Source organism: Panthera onca, chromosome A2 (genome assembly GCF_046562875.1).
Source record: "Panthera onca isolate mPanOnc1 chromosome A2, mPanOnc1 haplotype 2, whole genome shotgun sequence".
Classification (NCBI taxonomy): domain Eukaryota; kingdom Metazoa; phylum Chordata; class Mammalia; order Carnivora; family Felidae; genus Panthera; species Panthera onca.
In genome coordinates, this window is record NC_138340.1 from 153,350,911 (window position 1) to 153,368,873 (window position 17,963).

Genomic DNA, 17,963 nt, shown 5'->3' on the forward strand with positions numbered 1-17,963 from the left:
CAGTTTTCAAAATGGAAACTTGAGGCCCTGGGGGAAAGTTCCCTTTAATAAATAATCAATCCCCAGATAACAACCTCGAAGAAGTCCTGGGTTTTCTTCAGGAGATGTTTGAGTTCGGTCAGTTCTAGGAAGCTTTTCTTTAAAGCCTGCTGGTTCTGGTTGGCTTCCTGTAATTCTCCTTCCAGTTTTTCTAGAAGAGTCTATGCAGAATGGAAAAAGAAGGTAAAGCAGGCAGAAAGTCCTATGACATTTGCCCTACCTTCACCACTACAAATAACTAAATATCAAAAAGAATTCAGTGCATCATAAGGTAGCCTGGAGTTGAGTGGCCCATTCAGTGCAACACAGTATGACCGCAGAGCTACAAGCTAGATCCGTTTTCACCAAATGGGGAGGATTAGAAAACACTTTGGGGGGATGGAAATTAGCTTCGGGAAGCCAAGGCATTTCAGCAAAGTATGTGTCTCTCCCCCATTTCAAACACTTAAAAGGGAAGCTAAAGTGAATTTACATGTTGAGAATTCCTTCCGCCTCAAACACACTGTACTGATAAAATACAAGAAGAGAAATCGCTAGTTCTGGGTTGGAGTCTGGAGAACCAGGTACGAGCAAGAGAAAAAGGCTACATAGAGAAACGGGAGTACGATAGGCAAGAAGACAAAATCAAAAACTAAGAAACAATCTTCCTTCCAAAATGAGCATACAAAATGAGTAGGTCTCAAGAAGAAATCTTACGATAAGAAAAATCACCAACAAAATCAACAGTCAGAACACAAACTCACACTGGGTGCAATTATTTTTATGGAATAGTCTGAAAAAGAGTTTAAGGGTTTTTTTTAGAATGCTCAAAGAGCACCACGTACACACACACACACACACACACACACACACACACACACACACACCCCTACACACACACACACCACTAAATTATTAAATAAGCATGTCCTAAAATGAAAAAACAGGTAAATATAAAAGGGGGAACCATTGGACATGTGGGGCGCCTGGGTGGCTGAGTCAGTTAAACATCCAACTCTTGATTTTGGTTCAGGTCATGATTTCACAGTTCATGGGTTCAAGCCCTGAGTCGGGCTCTGTTCTGACTGGTCCGCACTGTCAGTGGGGGAGAGATTCTCTCTCTCCCACTCTCTATGCCCCTCCCCAGCTTGTGCTCACTCTCTCTGTCTCAAAATAAATAAACTTTAAAAACAAGAAATCTTGGAAATGTAAAATATAGGTATTGAAATTCAAAATGTAATAGGTGAGGATCTCTCTGTTGGGCACAATTTGTGAATGCACTACTAAGATTTGGCAAATAATTAAAAAATTTGAAAGCTCAGGGTGCCTGGTTGACTCAGCTGGTTAAGGGCCCAACTTGATTTCAGCCCAGGTCATGATCCCAGAGTGGTAGGATCGAGCCACACATCAGGCTCTGCACTGACCATGGAGCCTGCTTAAGATTCTCTGTCTCTCTCGCTCGCTCTCTCTCTCTCTCCCTCCCTCTGCCCCTCTCCCTGACTCTCTAAAAAAAAAAAAAAAAAAAAAAAAAATACACACACACACACACATATGAAAGCTCATTTCTCACTTATTCAAATGTCCAACAACAATAGAATGGATAAAGTGTGGTACATTCAATACAAGAAACACTACCCAGCAGTGAAAATGAATTAATTTCAGAAACATGAAACAATATGGTGTCTTAAAAATAAAACGATGTAAGAAAACAGAAAGTTGCAAAAGAATGAACATGATTTCATTTACATAAAACTAAAGGGGCGCCTGGGTGGTGCAGTCGGTTAAGCGTCCGACTTCAGCCAGGTCACGATCTCGCGGTCTGTGAGTTCGAGCCCCGCGTCAGGCTCTGGGCTGATGGCTCGGAGCCTGGAGCCTGTTTCCGATTCTGTGTCTCCCTCTCTCTCTGCCCCTCCCCCGTTCATGCTCTGTCTCTCTCTGTCCCAAAAATAAATAAAAAACGTTGAAAAAAAAATTAAAAAAAAAAAAAAAAAAAAAAAAACCTAAAATGTGCAAAGCTAAATCATATGCTATTTAGAAGACTAAATATGCGATAAAACTCTACAGAAACAAAGAAAAGAAAAATAAAAAATTCAGGACAGTGATTATCTCCAAGGGGGGAGGAGTGCAGAGGAGAGTGGAAGGGAGAGGGAGGAGGGGAGGGCACACAGAGGGCTTTAACACCATCACTGTGGTCACCTCTATCTCATTCAGAGTGATGGCACTCAGTGTTTACTGTATCATTATTCTTTATACCTTACACACAGTTTCTAAAAATTCTACTGTATCAATTCAACATTTATCAAAAACAATGGTCAGTGAATCAGCAACCATAATAGATGAAAGTGGATTAAGGTCACCTGTTAAAAGACGGAGAAGATCATGCTAGATATTTTTTTAATCTACCTAAGAGACACCTTTACCAAAGGTCTAATAAATTTTCTATTTATTAGAAAATAAACAATAAAACAAAAATATTCCTGCAAATGTTAGTTCCCCTCCCTCCCAAAAAAAGCATGTTAATATCAGAAAAAAGTTGACTTTTTAGTATTTTTTATGATGGAAAATTTCATACACGTTGCAGAGAGAACTCCACCATGGGCCCCACATGCACATCACCCAGTGATAATCACTACCCTAAATTTTGAACACTAACTATAGTGGCAGAAAGTTGGGGGAGAAAACGAAGTTTTTTCTTAACCGCTTCTTAACCATTTGCTCTATACGCTCAATGATTCTATTAAAAATAGTGCTGGGGCTTGCTAGGAATTTACCCAAGGGATACAGGAGTATTGATGCATAGGGGCACTTGTACCCCAATGTTTATAGCAGCACTCTCAACAATAGCCAAATTATGGAAAGAGCCTAAATGTCCATCAACTGATGAATGGATAAAGAAATTGTGGTTTATATACACAATGGAATACTACGTGGCAATGAGAAAGAATGAAATATGGCCCTTTGTAGCAACGTGGATGGAACTGGAGAGTGTGATGCTAAGTGAAATAAGCCATACAGAGAAAGACAGATACCATACAGTTTCACTCTTATGTGGATCCTGAGAAACTTAACAGAAGACCATGGGGGAGGGGAAGGAAAAAAAAATGAGGTTAGAGTGGGAGAGAACCAAAGCATAAGAGACTCTTAAAAACTGAGAACAAACTGAGGGTTGATGGGGGGGAGGGGGGGAGGGAGGGAAAGGTAAGTGATGGGCATTGAGGAGGGCACCTTTTGGGATGAGCACTGGGTGTTTTATGGAAACCAATTTGACAATAAATTTCATATATTAAAAAAAAAAAAACAGTGCTGGGGCACCTGGGTGGCTCAGTCACTTGGGCATCCAACTTCGGCTCAGATCATGATCTCACGGTTCATGAGTTTGAGCCCCGTATCAGGCTCTGTGCTCACAGCTCAGAGCCTGGAGCCTGCTTCAGATTCTGTGTCTTCCTCTCTAACTCTCCCCACTCACACTCCGTGTCTCTCTCTCTCTCTCTCTCTTAATAAGTAATAAACATTTAAAAAAAACCTTTCTTAAAATAATTCTGCCTTTAAAAATATTTTGGACAACAGCCCATTATTTAAAACATAGTTTACAAAGTGATAGTTAAATGCAAAAAGTAGAAAATTATAATGTAGACAATGGACATGGGGTTACATAAAAATATAGCTGATAAGGATAAAACCTAAAAACTGAGAAGTTATGGCCGTTTCTGCTGAGATTTGTGGATTTGTGGGTAGATTTTTTTTCTGAATTAATATTTCCTCTAGGATTGTTATGAAAGCCTCTTTAGAAAATTTGCAAGTCAAGGGCCCAAAGCCACTTGTGTACTCTTGCACAATCTTGAAGGATTCCCCTTCATAGGAATGCTGGAGGAACACTCAACTAACTGCCAGACCGTTGAATCAGTCTGTTCCCTTGGTCAATGGTTAGACAAATATTGCTATGTATAAGTTCATGCCATTCTAATTTCATCTTTACAACAAATAATACCCAGGAGGAAAATACTGAGGAAGGGCTGTTGGTACACATTGGACTGTAATCTAACTGGTTACCAGTATAAATGTATGAAAGTGTAGAGTTTCAAAACCAACCAGTGGGCCAATGCCTACCTCCTTTGGAGGCAATGATTTTTGTTGTTTTTTTTTTAAGTACTATCTGAAACGTATAACCAACTCAATATCTTCCAAAATATCCAGGCTTTAGTATGGCCAGATCCAAAATATTTTCCAGGGGAGTTGCCAGGCTCGTATCTCTGTTAGAGTATCTTTATTTATACTACTAAAGGCTTCAAAAATTTCAAGAATTTTACATTATCTTTAAAGAAAACAAACAAACAAACCCAGCCAGAGATAAGGCTCAGCTCAGTGAAGCTCCCCTACCTTCCTGCCTCCTTTAATGGGCCCTTCCTTTTCTTAGCATAAAATATCCAATTTTTTAAATCAAGATCTACAGGGCCTTCCAGGATCTGGCTCTGCCTACCTTTTGACATTCTTTCTCACTGCCTCACCCCTCCCTCCTTTCACCACCATCTGCTCTAGAAGCTCCTAATGGACATGGCCATGTTTTGTTTCTCTCTAAGCTACCTCGTGCATGGTGGGCACTCAAAGTTTTATAAAAGGAAGGAGAGAGGGAAAGAAAGGGGTAGCCCCCTCAGTTATAATGTCCTTGGCTAAAGAAAACAGCTGGCTGAGGCACAGCTGATCCCAGAAGCCAATCGAGGAGAGGCCTCAGTCTAGAGTAGATACAAAGCATGAGTCATTTCCCACCAGAAAGATGATTAGTTAACAACACATTGGATCCAGCAATTTCACTTCTGGGTATTTATCCGAAGGAAACAAAATCACTGTCTCGAAAAGATGCCTGCAGTCCCGTGTTCATTGCAGCATCATTTACAAGAGTGAAGACAACCTAACTGTTCATCAACAGATGAACGTATAAAGATGGGGTATATGTGCACAGGGAAATATTACTCAGCCATAATAAGAAGGAAATCCTGCCATAACAATGGCATGGATGGACCTTGAGGGTATACTAAGTAAGATAAATCGGGCAGAGAAAGACAAATACTTTATGACCTCACTTAAATAGGGAATCTCAAAAAAAAAAGAAAGAAACAAAAGAAAAGAAAAGAAAAAAAAACAAAAAGTTGAACTCATAGATACAGAGAACAGATTGGTGGTTATGGGGGCTTCAGGGTGTGAAATGGGTGAAGGTGGTCTTCCAGCTAAAAGATAAATAAATCCTTAGGCTATAATGTGTAGTACAGTGACAACAGTTAAGAAAAGAAGGAAGACAAGACAAGAAAAAGAAGATCCCATTGTGCCAGCAAAAGTCTTGTTCAGTAGCATCATATAGACAAGACTTCACTGCTTCTAAGAACTTTGTGTCCTGGGTGGCTCAGTCAGTTAAGCGTCCGACTTTGGCTCAGGTCATGATCTTGCAGTTGGTGAGTTCAAGCCCCACATCAGGTTCACTGCTTTCAGAGCTGGGCCCACTTCCAATCCTCTGTCCCCCTCTTTCTCCTCCTCCCCTGCTTGCGGTCTCTCAAAAATAAATAAAACATTACATTTGCAACTACCTGGATGGAACTAGAGGGTATTATGCTAAGTGAAATGAGTCAGTCAGAGAAAGACAAATATCATATGACTTCACTCATATGACACTTTAAGATACAAAACAGATGAACATAAGGGAAGAGAAGCAAAAATAATATAAAAACAGGGAGGGGAACAAAACATAAGAGACTCTTAAATATAGAGAACAGAAGCTTGCTGGAGGGACTGTGGGAGGGGGGATGGGCCAAATGGGTTAAGGGACATTAAGGAATCTACTCCTGAAATCATTATTGCACTACATGCTAACTAACTTGGATGTAAATTAAAAAATAAACAAATTATTTAAAACAAAAAGAAATATAAAGTAAAAAAAAAAAATCATCAATGGATCATAGAACAGAGTATTTCCATAGCCTCCAAGTATCCCCACACAAAATATTTAAGTGAACAATGGGAAAATATTAACTTTACATGAGTGCAATCTGATGAATACAACCTTAACCAAGAGATCAAATTTAATGTCACCAATTCTGGGACAAATGGATATCATGTGCCAACTTACATAATGCACTGAGAAGGATGTAGTATCACTGTGTGGTATTCCCGGCAGAAATGCAAAAGTTGAATCTAATCATAAGCATAGAAAATCAGGTAAACCCAAGTTGAGGGACACTCTAGTAAATGGTTAAGACTTCTCAAAATTGTTATGGTTGAGTAAGACAGTAAGACTGAGGACTTGTGGCAGAGAGATAAGAATAAAGTGCAATAACAATTAAATACAATGCATGATACTAGACTGGAGAGGAGAATAGACAGACTATAAAATTTGTCAAATTTTCTGTAAATGACATTGTTGAGACAGTTGGTCACATTTGAACAAGGTCTGTAAATGAGATATATAATAGTATTGTCTCAATGTTAATGTATTGATTTTGATAACTGTAGTGTGTTTATGCAAAAGGATGTCCTTGTTCTCATGAAAAGTAAAGTATTTAGGGGTTAAGGACGTATCTACAGCTTACTCTCAAATAGTTTAGAAAAAACTTGTATGCACATTTATCTGTGTGTAATGTGTATAAGGAGAAGAAAAAGAAAGAAAAAGAGAGCGAAACGGAGTGAAAGAGAAAATAAGAGAGCAAAAATATGCAAAATATTAACGGTTAAGGTATTTGAGACAAGTGTAAACAGGAGTTTCCTGGCCTATTCTTTCAATTTTTTTATAAATTTGTAATTATTTCAAAACAAAATGTATCTCCCTCACAAAAAGTATATGGGTTCTGAATACCAATGGGATAAGTTCCTGGCTCCTTCATTTATTAACTCTATGATGACAGAAATGTTACTTGACGTCTGATTCAAATATTTGACCTGTAAATAGGGACAATCACTGACCAATTACAATTACATGTAAAACATACAATATGTTTTGAGCAGTATTTTGGACCTAGGGAATACTCAATAAAAATTATATCTCTCAAATAGATAGATAGATAGATAGATAGATAGATAGATACAACATTAAAAAAGAGAGAGAGAGAATTTATGTCCATCAATGAAAACCACTTCTCAAAGTGGGGTGAGCTCCCTTCGGGCTGCAGTAGGAGAAAAAAAGAGCTCTCCCCATGATCAGAAGTGACTCTAAAAATTGTACAGTGGGGGTGGGGTGCCTGGGTGGCTCAGTGGGTTAAGCTTCCAACTCTTGGTTTCAGCTCAGGTCATGATCTCATGGTTGGCAGGATTGAGCCCCATCTCGGGCTCTGCACTGACAGCATGCAGCCTGCTTGGCATTCTGTCTCTCCCTCTCCTCTGTCCTTCCCCAGCTCACATGCACACACCCACTCTCTCTCTCAAAGTAAATAAACATTTAAAATGAAAATAAAAATTTTACAGTGGGATTTTCCTGGGGGATTAATACTGAAAAGTGGACAGTCACATAAATCCGCCCCTACACCTTCTACAACTGGGTAAAGATCCGTGAGTGGTTTTTTTGAGCTCCTCAGGAGACAGGCTTCGTGACTGTCTTTAGCAAAGTAGAAAAGAACCTACCTCCAGGGTAATCATTTCCCGTGGGAGAGGGGTTGGTGGGGCTTTCTCTGGCAATTGAACTGCGATCTCATTTTGCATCTCATCTTCCAGAAAACCTGTGGGATGAAACCCCACGAGAGAGCCCAAGGTGATTGTGTTTTCTCACCTAAGAAGTGGGCCCAAGCAGACAGGTACCTTTCAGCCGGCCCAGCCACCTGAGTTCCCCGCCACCCCCGTTCCCCGCCCCCCAGGACTGCCATGGCACCAGCAACCCAACCCTAATTTCCCCACTCTGTCTCAGGAATCACCTCAAAAAGTATACAAACAGGTACATGTTTGTTATAATCTAGTTCTGCAAACCATTTACCTCCCAACCAGGTGACACTTAGACAGTAAACAGAAAACTGGCTTACGGAGAATTCTCTCCAGCGACTCACACCTTCTGACTTCATTCACAAATTTTCTTTGGAAGCTGTTCACATTCACATTTAACTAGAGTGGGGGGAAACCAGAAGCCACACATTAGTAGCAACAGATGCCAATGTATTCCCTTTGGTTATTATTATTATTAATGCTGGGGAATTATTATTATTATTATTATTATTATTATTATTATTATTATTAATGCTGGGGAAGTTTGCCAGAACCATCTTCGGAATAGATACTTCCATGCATGAGACAGGTAAGTTACAGGCAAAACACACCTTGATGTTCTTATACACAATCTCCCAAATGCCTCAGCTCTGGTCTTCCTACACTTAGAAAGTCCTCCCACAGTTAAGGTTTCCTTGCTTTTAGTTGGATTTACATCCAAATGAGCCTTGAAATCCTCAGTGGAGTCATGAATACGACAGGATCTTGAAATTGCATAGCTCCATGCAATGTTATCACAATCATCAACAAAAATTCAGTGTCCTAGTGATGGCGACCCTCAGCTCAGCCCAACAAATGTTATTAAGGAACTGCCTCACGTGAGATCCTGTACTAGAAACTAAGAACACACAGAACAAGACAAGATCCTTCCCTGCAGGAGCTTAGTTTTGATTGTGATCTTGGTGAGGAAGCAAAGGAGTAAAGAACGTTGTTCAAAAAAGCTTGGTAAGGATCCAAACCACCTCTGAGAAATGATACCCCAACATCACACTCAAGACTGTCTAGCCCTAGAATGTCACTCTAGGGAGACTGTGCACTTTGTCCTCAGACCAGCTAGTTAGGAACAATTGGTTTCTGTCTTCGGAACAAGGTTTGGTAGTCCACATGCCCATTGGAGACCTCTAATTCTTTGAAGGTACTATGTAGGAAATAAAGTATAATGTCATCTAACATGTAGTGACTGCATTAGAGCCTCAAAACATTCCTATAGAAGAGATACATCTAGAGGAAAGGAGAACATGTTTGCAAGTCACTTCTCAACGTTATCACAAACCTTAGCCAGAACAACTAGAACCACGTGGAACTCCATCTATCCCAGCTCAGGGCTCTACTCCCTGAACTTAGTTCACTACCAAGAAGTTGGTGTGAAAGAGATGTCTACACCCACCCCACCTTCCTCTGGTCTCCCAAGAATGTGGCACCTACATCTTTGAACTGAACCAGTCCAAGCTCCCCAAGCTCAGCCACACAGCAATATGCAGCCTCCACCTGGAGAAACAGCTGGGACAAACACATCTCCTCACTGCGAAACACGGACGCCATCTTGACACAGCCTTGGTCTGCAGGAGACAAAGACATCGGAGGGAATAAGAGTATAGAAGCCTTAGGATGAAAACTGGCTTTAGTTGCATTATATTAATATCCGACAGGGGAAAAAAATCCAACAGGAATGACTCTTAATTCTAAAAATATAAACAAAAACAAGATAGCACTTTTCACCACCTATCGGACTGGCAAGAGATTAAAAAATATGAGTAAAGACCCATGTTGTGGACGGTATGAGAGAGCAGGCATCTTCATACACTGTACTTTAGTCTTGGAAGTGTACATTTGGACAGTTTTTTTCAGAGAGCAATTTGTCAGTGTCTATCAAATTTTATAGCACTCATATCCATGACCCAGGATTTCCACTACTATTCATCCGGACAAACTTGGAGATGTATGGGAAAATGTATGCACAACGATGTTCCTGATAACATTGTATATCATAATTATAATAAATGGATCTAACCCAGATATCCATCAACAGGACAGTGATTAAGCTGACTCACAGAACCCTGTGCAGTCAGCCAGAATGAAATAAATCTGTATGTATGTCCTCTGTATGGAAAAAGGGTATTCATGTAGAACCCACTCCCATCAAAGGCCCTCTGGACTGCTCTACCACTGCCAAGCCAAATCAATTTCCCCAAAGACCAACCTTCTGGAATAACTATCACACCTCCAGAATGGGCCCCTTTTTCTCATTTCATTTTATAATATATACAGTAGCTGCTGTTTGACAGACACTGGGGTTATCCCTTCTCTGCTTTAATTATTCTTTTATCTCTATTTCTCATAGAATCAAGTCTAAAACCCTTGATTTGGCCAACAAAAAGGCTGTATATCTGGCCTTTGCCTTCCCCTCCAGCTTCATTGCCCTTCACACTGCTCTCTGGACACACAATGTCTCCCGGAGCTCCCTCCTACCTCAGGACCTTTGTCCATGCATTCCCCTAGATTTGGAACCTCACTTTCTTCCTCCCCAAGTCCCCCTGGTTTCCATGCACCCAACACAATCCTGTCATTGGAGCCTCAGTGCAAAGATCCTCTTCTACCCTAAGCCCTTTCAGACCACCACCACCACGTGAAACCAGTACTCCCAGAAGATAAATCATCGGCAACTACTTGTTTCACGTTTGTGTTGCCCACTAACCAGTAAATTCCATGAGGTGAGAACTATGTCATGTTTTCCATTCTATCACCAGTATAGCTCAGCCACAAAGCAGGTTCTCAAAAGTTATTGCCCAATTTATTGACTAGAGACCAAACATCATCCCTCCCTCCAGAATGCATCGCCTGATGCTGCATTTTTTGCCTTTTGACAAAAGATGACTCAAAACTTTTCATACTACCCTCTCTGATAAATAAAGGAATGTTTCCGTAGAAGAGAGACACAAGACATTAGCATCAAGCAGACCAAGAACACAGTGTAAAGGGCCTTCTTACCCCGGCTTTGTCCCAGCAGGCTCTAGACAGGGATCCGCAGCAGGGCGGGGGCTACAGCTCTCTGGTACTCCCTCGGCCCAACCCCCCTAGCAGGGATCCCCCAGAGGCAGCTGTGTTTGGTCAGGGCCTGTGAGTGACAGGCCTGGGACCAGGATTCCTCCGGTAGCTTCCCTAAGGCAAAGAGCCCCTCCCGGTGCTTCTCCTCCCTAGGTGCCTACAGAGCCCAGAGGCAGCTCTGTTGTATCAACACCTGCCTGGGAGTGAGGAGAACCTGCCTCACCAGCCAGCCCTGCTCAAACCCCCTCCCTCCCCCAGCCACCTGAGCCCAGGGCCACGACCTTGGAGCCCCAGCAGTGGAAGCAGTGACTGTCTCCTGTAAGAAAAGTAACTCACCCCTCGGTGGGCAGAGTTTTGGGAAAGGTTTCTAGAGGACTTAGAAGGGCCCTGGAGACAACCTTCCAGTGCATCTACTAAGCACATCAAACACTCCTTCTTGTCACTGTAAAATGAAATCGTTTGGGACATGAAAAACAAATCATCCCCACTATCTTATCAACAACTATCTTCAAAAACACTTCACTTGCAACAGAGAACAGACAGATAAACACTCAATAGCTAAGATCGGCTTCCATTGTGGGCCAGGTAAAGAGACAGGGCCAGACATGACTATTTACCCTTTGACCGAGAATTACTGTCCTGATCAACTTATTTGGTGGAGGGGGCCAAGGAGCAGAGGAGTAAAGCAATTACACCGCGTCTCCTGGTTGGGGGTCCTCTGCAGTGGCCACCTTCGTTCACAATAATGAGCTTGGCAAAGCAGCTTTCCTGGGGGGGGGGGGGTGCAGATCCCTTCATGCACCCACCTGGGGTGAGTGGCACATGTACCCTAGAATAAGAAGGGTGTTTTGTTGTTGTTGTTACTTTTTAGAGTGGAAAAATTAAAGCAACCGCAAAAGTACAGAGACCAATATAAGGCACCTCCATACTCACACTGCTCAGCGTCAACTGGTGAATTTTGTATCATCAGTTCTTTCTCCCACTTCTCCTACCCACCCCAGGCTACGTTGAAGCTAATCCCACACATATTTCTTCTTTCAAAATATTTCAGTATGTATCTCTAAAAGATACATTTTCATATACATATATTATATTATATATATTATAATATATATTATGTATTATATATTATGTATTATATATTATATATAATACATATGTAACCTAAAAGATACATTTTCATTAACATATATTATATTATATATATTATAATATATATTATATATTATATAATATACATAATACATATGTAACCTAAAAGATACATTTTCATATACATATATTATATATTATATAATAATATAATATATATATAATACATATGTAACCTAAAAGATACATATTCATATATATTACATATATAATACACACATATGTAATACCATGGTCACACTTAAAATTCAACAGTAATTCAACAGTAATCAAATATCCCGTCAATATTCAAATGGCCCAGGTTGTCTGAGGTCTTTTTAGTAAGCGCCTCAGGTGATGCTTGTGCGTCATCAAATTAGAACTACTGCTTTTGAGAACACAGGGTGGAAAATCTAACTTTACCTTGGGAGGCAGCAGGGTGAATGCAGGCAGTTTGGGAAGATCAGCTGAGAAGGGGCAGCTTGAACCTGGGGGAGCGGAGGCCAGGGCCCCTGGGGGGAGCAGGTGGCCTGTAACGAGGCCTGTAGGAAAAGCAATGCTCGGGTTTCTTCAGACACAGAGGTTGGCCAGAGCCACCCACCCCAACATGGCAGAATCACTCGAGCCCAGCCTCACCTGGTCAGACTTCTCAAGGCTGAACTCAGGACCCACAAAGCAGAGCAGAAGGATTAGAACTGGCAACTGCAAAGAGAATGACCGACACTGATTCCGTCTCTCTTGCCAGATGAACTCGAGGCAAGAGGAGCCCCTGCCTCAACTGGTGCCTCCCTCCTCATGCCCCTTCCGCTGCCTACCTCCCATTCTGCTCTTCAGCCCAGGTGGGGTTTGCTGGGTCCCCCGGTCAGTGGGTGGTGCAGACGTCCTCAAATGTCCCAGTGCCCAGGAATCACTGAGGAAAAATATAGACGAAAAGCACACCTTGATGGTTAAGACCAGAGTTTACAACCAAACGACCCGAGCCACGATCCCAGCTCTGCCATTGACCCTGGGGAAGCTTATTTAACCCCAGGTTCCCAGTATCCTCATCTGCAAAGTATAACAGAATATTAATTATTTTGAATGGAGAAGGAGAGGAGGGAGAATGCATTTCAAGGTTTGCTTCTTTTTTTCCCTCCTAAAGCCCTAAGTGGAAAATGCAGAAGGACAACACACTCACAGGACACTGGCAGGACAATAAATTAATACAATCTGTCTGAAAGGCCATGTGTATATCCTTTGACCCAGCAACCCCACTCTAGGAAGTTCATCCTACGAAAAAATTTGGAAGTTGTATACGGAAATTTAACCACAATAATGTCTATTGCAGCATTATGTGTAATAGGTGTGTAACCATAAATGACCTGAATTCTTGCATCCATTCAATAAATCTTTATTAAGAGTCTACTATGTGGCTCCTTCTGTTCGGGGCTGGGTGGGGGGGCGGGGTGGGGGTAGGGCAGTGAGTAAGAGACAAGAGTGCTTGCCCTCACGAAGCTTCTTGTCCACGGGGCAAGAGACGAACAGTAAACGAGTAATAAGTTAGCCAGATATCACAGATTATAAAAAGTGCTATTATAGAAAGATAGGCTTTAGAGAAAGGAAGAGAGACTACTTTACATAAGCAGATAAGGCCATTTAGGCTGAGGCGTGGAAGATTTAAATGAGTCAGTCTTGCAAAAAAAAGTGGGGTTGGGGGGGTGGGAGTCGGGGGGGGGGGGGGGGGGGGCGGGCAGGAGGTATTCCAGGCAACAGAAACAGCCATTCAAGAGCAGGGAGGTGTAGGTAACTTCATCCCCACAGCTGAATGCTTCCTCTGCGCTGGGTATCGTTCCTGCACTTTAGAGTACCTCAAATTACATCACATGGGCCAATCTATTTAATCGTTTCAATAACCCTAGGAGGCGGACAGTATTCTTATTCTCAAATCACATATGAGGAAATAGAGGTGCAAAAAGGCCAAGAAAGTGGCCCAAGGTCACACAGTCACTCGGGACAGGTCATCTAACACCAGAGTCCCTGTTGACAACTACGCGTGATATTGTTTCATAGTCCAAGAAGGCGCAACACGTTCAAGAAACAGAAAGGAGGCCAATGTGGCTGGGGCATGAGAGGGGTGGGGAGAGGGAGTATAAAGCATGTCAGAGTGGAAACAGGGAGCCACGGAAGTTCTGATGGGCCGATAGGAAATTTGGATTTTGTTCTTTCGCTTTTTTTAGGAACTTTTGATTTTATATATTTTGATTATGATTAGGAAATTTTGATTTTATATATTTTGATTATGATTTATATATATTTTATTTTTTACAATCATACCGGGAAGCCCTTGGAAATTGTGAAGCAGAGAAATGACATTACTTAACTGATTCACATTAAAAAAAAATTTTTTTTTAACATTTATTTCTTTTTGAGAGAGAGAGTGCGAGAGAGAGAGCGCACGTGCAAGTGCATGTGCGTGGGAGGGGCAGAGAGAGGGAGACAGAGGATCTGTATGCGAGCGTACAGCCCAATGTGGGCTCGAACTCATGAACCGTAAAATCGTGACCTCGGCCGAAATCAAGTCAGCCATTTAACCAACGGAGCTACCCAGCCGCCCCAACTGATTGACATTTTTGAAAAATTACTTTGATTCTGCTTCTGGAAAGATGGAGTGGAAATACTTTTTCTTCCCAATAACTAAAACTGAAAACCCGGAACATTATACGTACAAGAAATATTAGAAGACTCTGAAAGGTAGAGAGAAGACAGACCTTCTAGGAACCTCAGGGTGTGAGGAATGACAGAGGCAAGTTCTCTGGGGTTTCTTTTGCCTATTATGTTCTAGGCATGATGCTGCAGAAGCCAGCAAGATAGGCAGATAGAAAAAAAATCCCCAATACAGCCTGCTCTCTCTAGCCAAGGCATCAGGAAAGAGGCAGCCTAGTAAGAAAGAAGACTTTCAGATAGTAATCACTCTAATCCAGCCAAACACCACAGAAAAAACTGTGATTCTATGCCCACCCATGTCAGCAAAGCCCAAGTGGGGAGAGCCCAGTCTTCTACCTTCCCCCACGTGCACCAAAGCGACACCCTCCAGTATCGTGTCAGAGAAGGCCAAGTGCGGAGTCTGAACTCCCAGACTCACCCTGTGGTAATAAGACACCCTTTGTTAACCTCACTGGGTGATGTCAGAGGAGATCTAATGGGAACTTTCCCGATTGCCATTGGCAATGAGGCCACCCCCTCATTGAGGCCATGTGGGGACCAGTAACCAGGCATTCCTCTCCTCCCAGCCAGGGTCTTATCAGCAGAGGTATAATGAATAGAAAAATAAAGTAGGAGAAACCACTCTAGTTAATTTCAAGACTTACCATACAGCTACACTAATCAAGATTGTGTTGCCGGGGGAAAGACAGACAAATAGGTGAATGCAAGAAAATAGAGAATCCAGAAATAGACCAACACAAGTCAGGCCAACTGATTTTTGACAAAAGTGGAAAGCATTTCAGTAGAGGAAAGATCACCTTCTCAGCAAATGGTGCTAGAGCAAATGGACATCCACAGGCCAAAAATGGAACGAAGACCTAACAACCTTCACGCCCTTGACAAAAATTAACCCAAAATGGATCAGGGATAAATTTCAAATGTAAAACTAGAAGATTTTGAGCAGAAACATAGTAGAGCATTTTCAGAACCGACGGTTTGGTGAAGAGTTCCTATAATAAGACACATAAATTGCTATCCACAAGAGAAGTAAAAAAAAATTAATTCAAAAATTTGCTGTGCAAAAGATTCTAGAAAAAAGGATAAAAAGACAAGCTCAAGACTGGAAGAAAATATACGCAAGTCACGTATCTGATAAAGGACTCATACCTAGAATTTATCAGGTTTTCAAACTTCAACAAAATATCAAACAATCCAATTGGAAAAATGGGCCAAAGCCAGACGACATTTTACCTAAAAAGATGTACAGATGGCCACTAAGCACAGGAAGAGACGTTCAACATTATTAGCCATTAGGGAAATACAAATTAAAACCACCATGAAATATCAGTATATACCTATCAGAACAATGACAAATAATAAATAGTGACAATTCCAAACACTGGCAAAAATGTGGACAGACTGGATGTGTCATGTATTGCCAGTGGAAATGTAAAATGGTACACTCTGGAAAACTGTTTGGCAGTTTTTAAAAAAAAATATTTGTTTTTAGTGTTTACTTATTTTTGCGACACTGAGACAGAGCATGAGATTGGGAGAGGCAGAGGGAGAGGGAGACAGAATCTGAAACAGGCTCCAGGCTCTGAGCTGCCAGCACAGAGCCTGACACGGGGCTCAAACCCACAAGGCACAAGATCATGACCTGAGCCAAAGTCAGATGCTTAACCGACTGAGCCACCCAGGAGCCCCTGTTTGGCAGCTTTTTAAAAAAAACTAAATATGCACTCTCCTTAGGACCCAGCAATCACACTCATGCTATTTATCCCAGAGAATGGAACTTATGTTCACCCCTAAAAAACCTATACATCAATCATAGCAGTTTCATTTGTAATAGCCCAGAACTGGAAACAACCAAAATATCCTGCTTATGGTATATTCATACCTGAGAATACCACTCATCACTAAAAGCAACAACTATTGATAAACACAACAACCTAGATAGATCTCAAGGTGATTAAGTGAAAAAAAAAAAAAAAAACAATCTGAAAAAGTCATGCACTATATGATTCCAGTTAGACAACATTCTCTAAATGTCAAAAATTATAGAGATGGAGAAGAAATTACTGGTTGTTAGGCATTAGGAATGGTCATGGTGGTGGTGTATGTGTGTGTCTATGAGGGAGCAACATGAGGAAAATCTTCATGGTGACAGAACAGTTCTAGAGCTTGACTATGGTGCTGGAGATGTGAATCTATACACGTGATAAAATGACACAGAACCATATACAAGCTTTCTATCATTGTCAATTTCCCCATGTAAATAACCAATGGGGAAAACTGCTTGAAGGGCACACAAGACCTCCCTGTACTATTTGCAACTTTCTGTAAAATCTGTAATTATTTCAAAATAAAAGGTTAAAAAAAAAAAGATTTCAGAAAGAGCAAAGAAGAATTGTGCTTAGCTGGCGTTATATAGTGGAGAGAGGACAGAGACAAATCTCTGGAGATGTGTGTTCTAAATCAAAGTAGCCCGGGGCGGGGGGGGGGGTTGAGTGGCCCCAGGGAAGGCGGCTACCCATCAGGAGACTCAGTTCCTTCACTGAGTCTGGACTGACTCAGTTCCTTCACTGGAAAAGGATCCTAAGCCAGATTGGTGGTTTTCAAACTGGTGCACAGAACCCTGGAGATTTTGCAGAACCCTCTTCAGGGGCCGCTTTGAGGAAGAAGTAAAAGATCAAGACGGTTAAGCGAACTCTGACACATCTCTGTGATAGAATATAGTGCAGCTATTTTTTTTTTTTTTTCAACGTTTATTTATTTTTGGGACAGAGAGAGACAGAGCATGAACGGGGGAGGGACAGAGAGAGAGGGAGACACAGAATCGGAAACAGGCTCCAGGCTCTGAGCCATCAGCCCAGAGCCTGACGCGGGGCTCGAACTCACGGACCGTGAGATCGTGACCTGGCTGAAGTCGGACGCTTAACCGACTGCGCCACCCAGGCGCCCCTAGTGCAGCTATTAAAATAGCATGAAAAGCATTCTACAGACAAGGAAACAGGTTCTTGGAACGCTGTTGATAAAAAGTATTTTATGAAACAGTATCATTGAACTTTCTTCAACATGTATAATCAATACAGGAAAGATGTGGAAGGAACTATACTGAGATCATCATGGTGGATAGGATTTGGATTTAGATTTATGTCTTTTGTCCTTTTCTTTATTCCCTGATATTTCCATAACGAACACATAAAGCTCATATATTACAGGTCTTCAACTTTGGGGCCAGAAGGCTTTTGGATTTCAGAATGTCGTCTATTTTAGAAAGTTAAGCCAGGTATATACTATATGTTATATAACACCACATGGGCCCTGGGGGCAGCACGCTGTAATCAAAGCAT

At 41.6% G+C, this 17,963-nt stretch overlaps 1 protein-coding gene across 2 annotated transcripts in view; it reads right to left on the reverse strand.

Moving 5' to 3' along the window:
• ATP6V0A4 (ATPase H+ transporting V0 subunit a4) overlaps positions 1-17,963 on the reverse strand; it is a 95,306-nt gene that overhangs the window by 60,339 nt on the left and 17,004 nt on the right. The window contains exons 2-7 of one of the 2 annotated variants that reach the window (XM_078438859.1): positions 12,741-12,835; positions 12,562-12,627; positions 9,175-9,308; positions 8,010-8,088; positions 7,618-7,712; positions 75-200 (exon numbers count right to left, since the gene is read on the reverse strand). In XM_078438859.1, coding sequence (XP_078294985.1) covers positions 75-200; positions 7,618-7,712; positions 8,010-8,088; positions 9,175-9,291 — 417 coding nt within the window. In that variant the 5' untranslated portion in view covers positions 9,292-9,308; positions 12,562-12,627; positions 12,741-12,835. Of the gene's footprint in view, positions 1-74; positions 201-7,617; positions 7,713-8,009; positions 8,089-9,174; positions 9,309-10,737; positions 10,940-12,561; positions 12,628-12,740; positions 12,836-17,963 lie in introns of those variants that run through there. The other variant, XM_078438862.1, reaches the window with a different exon arrangement.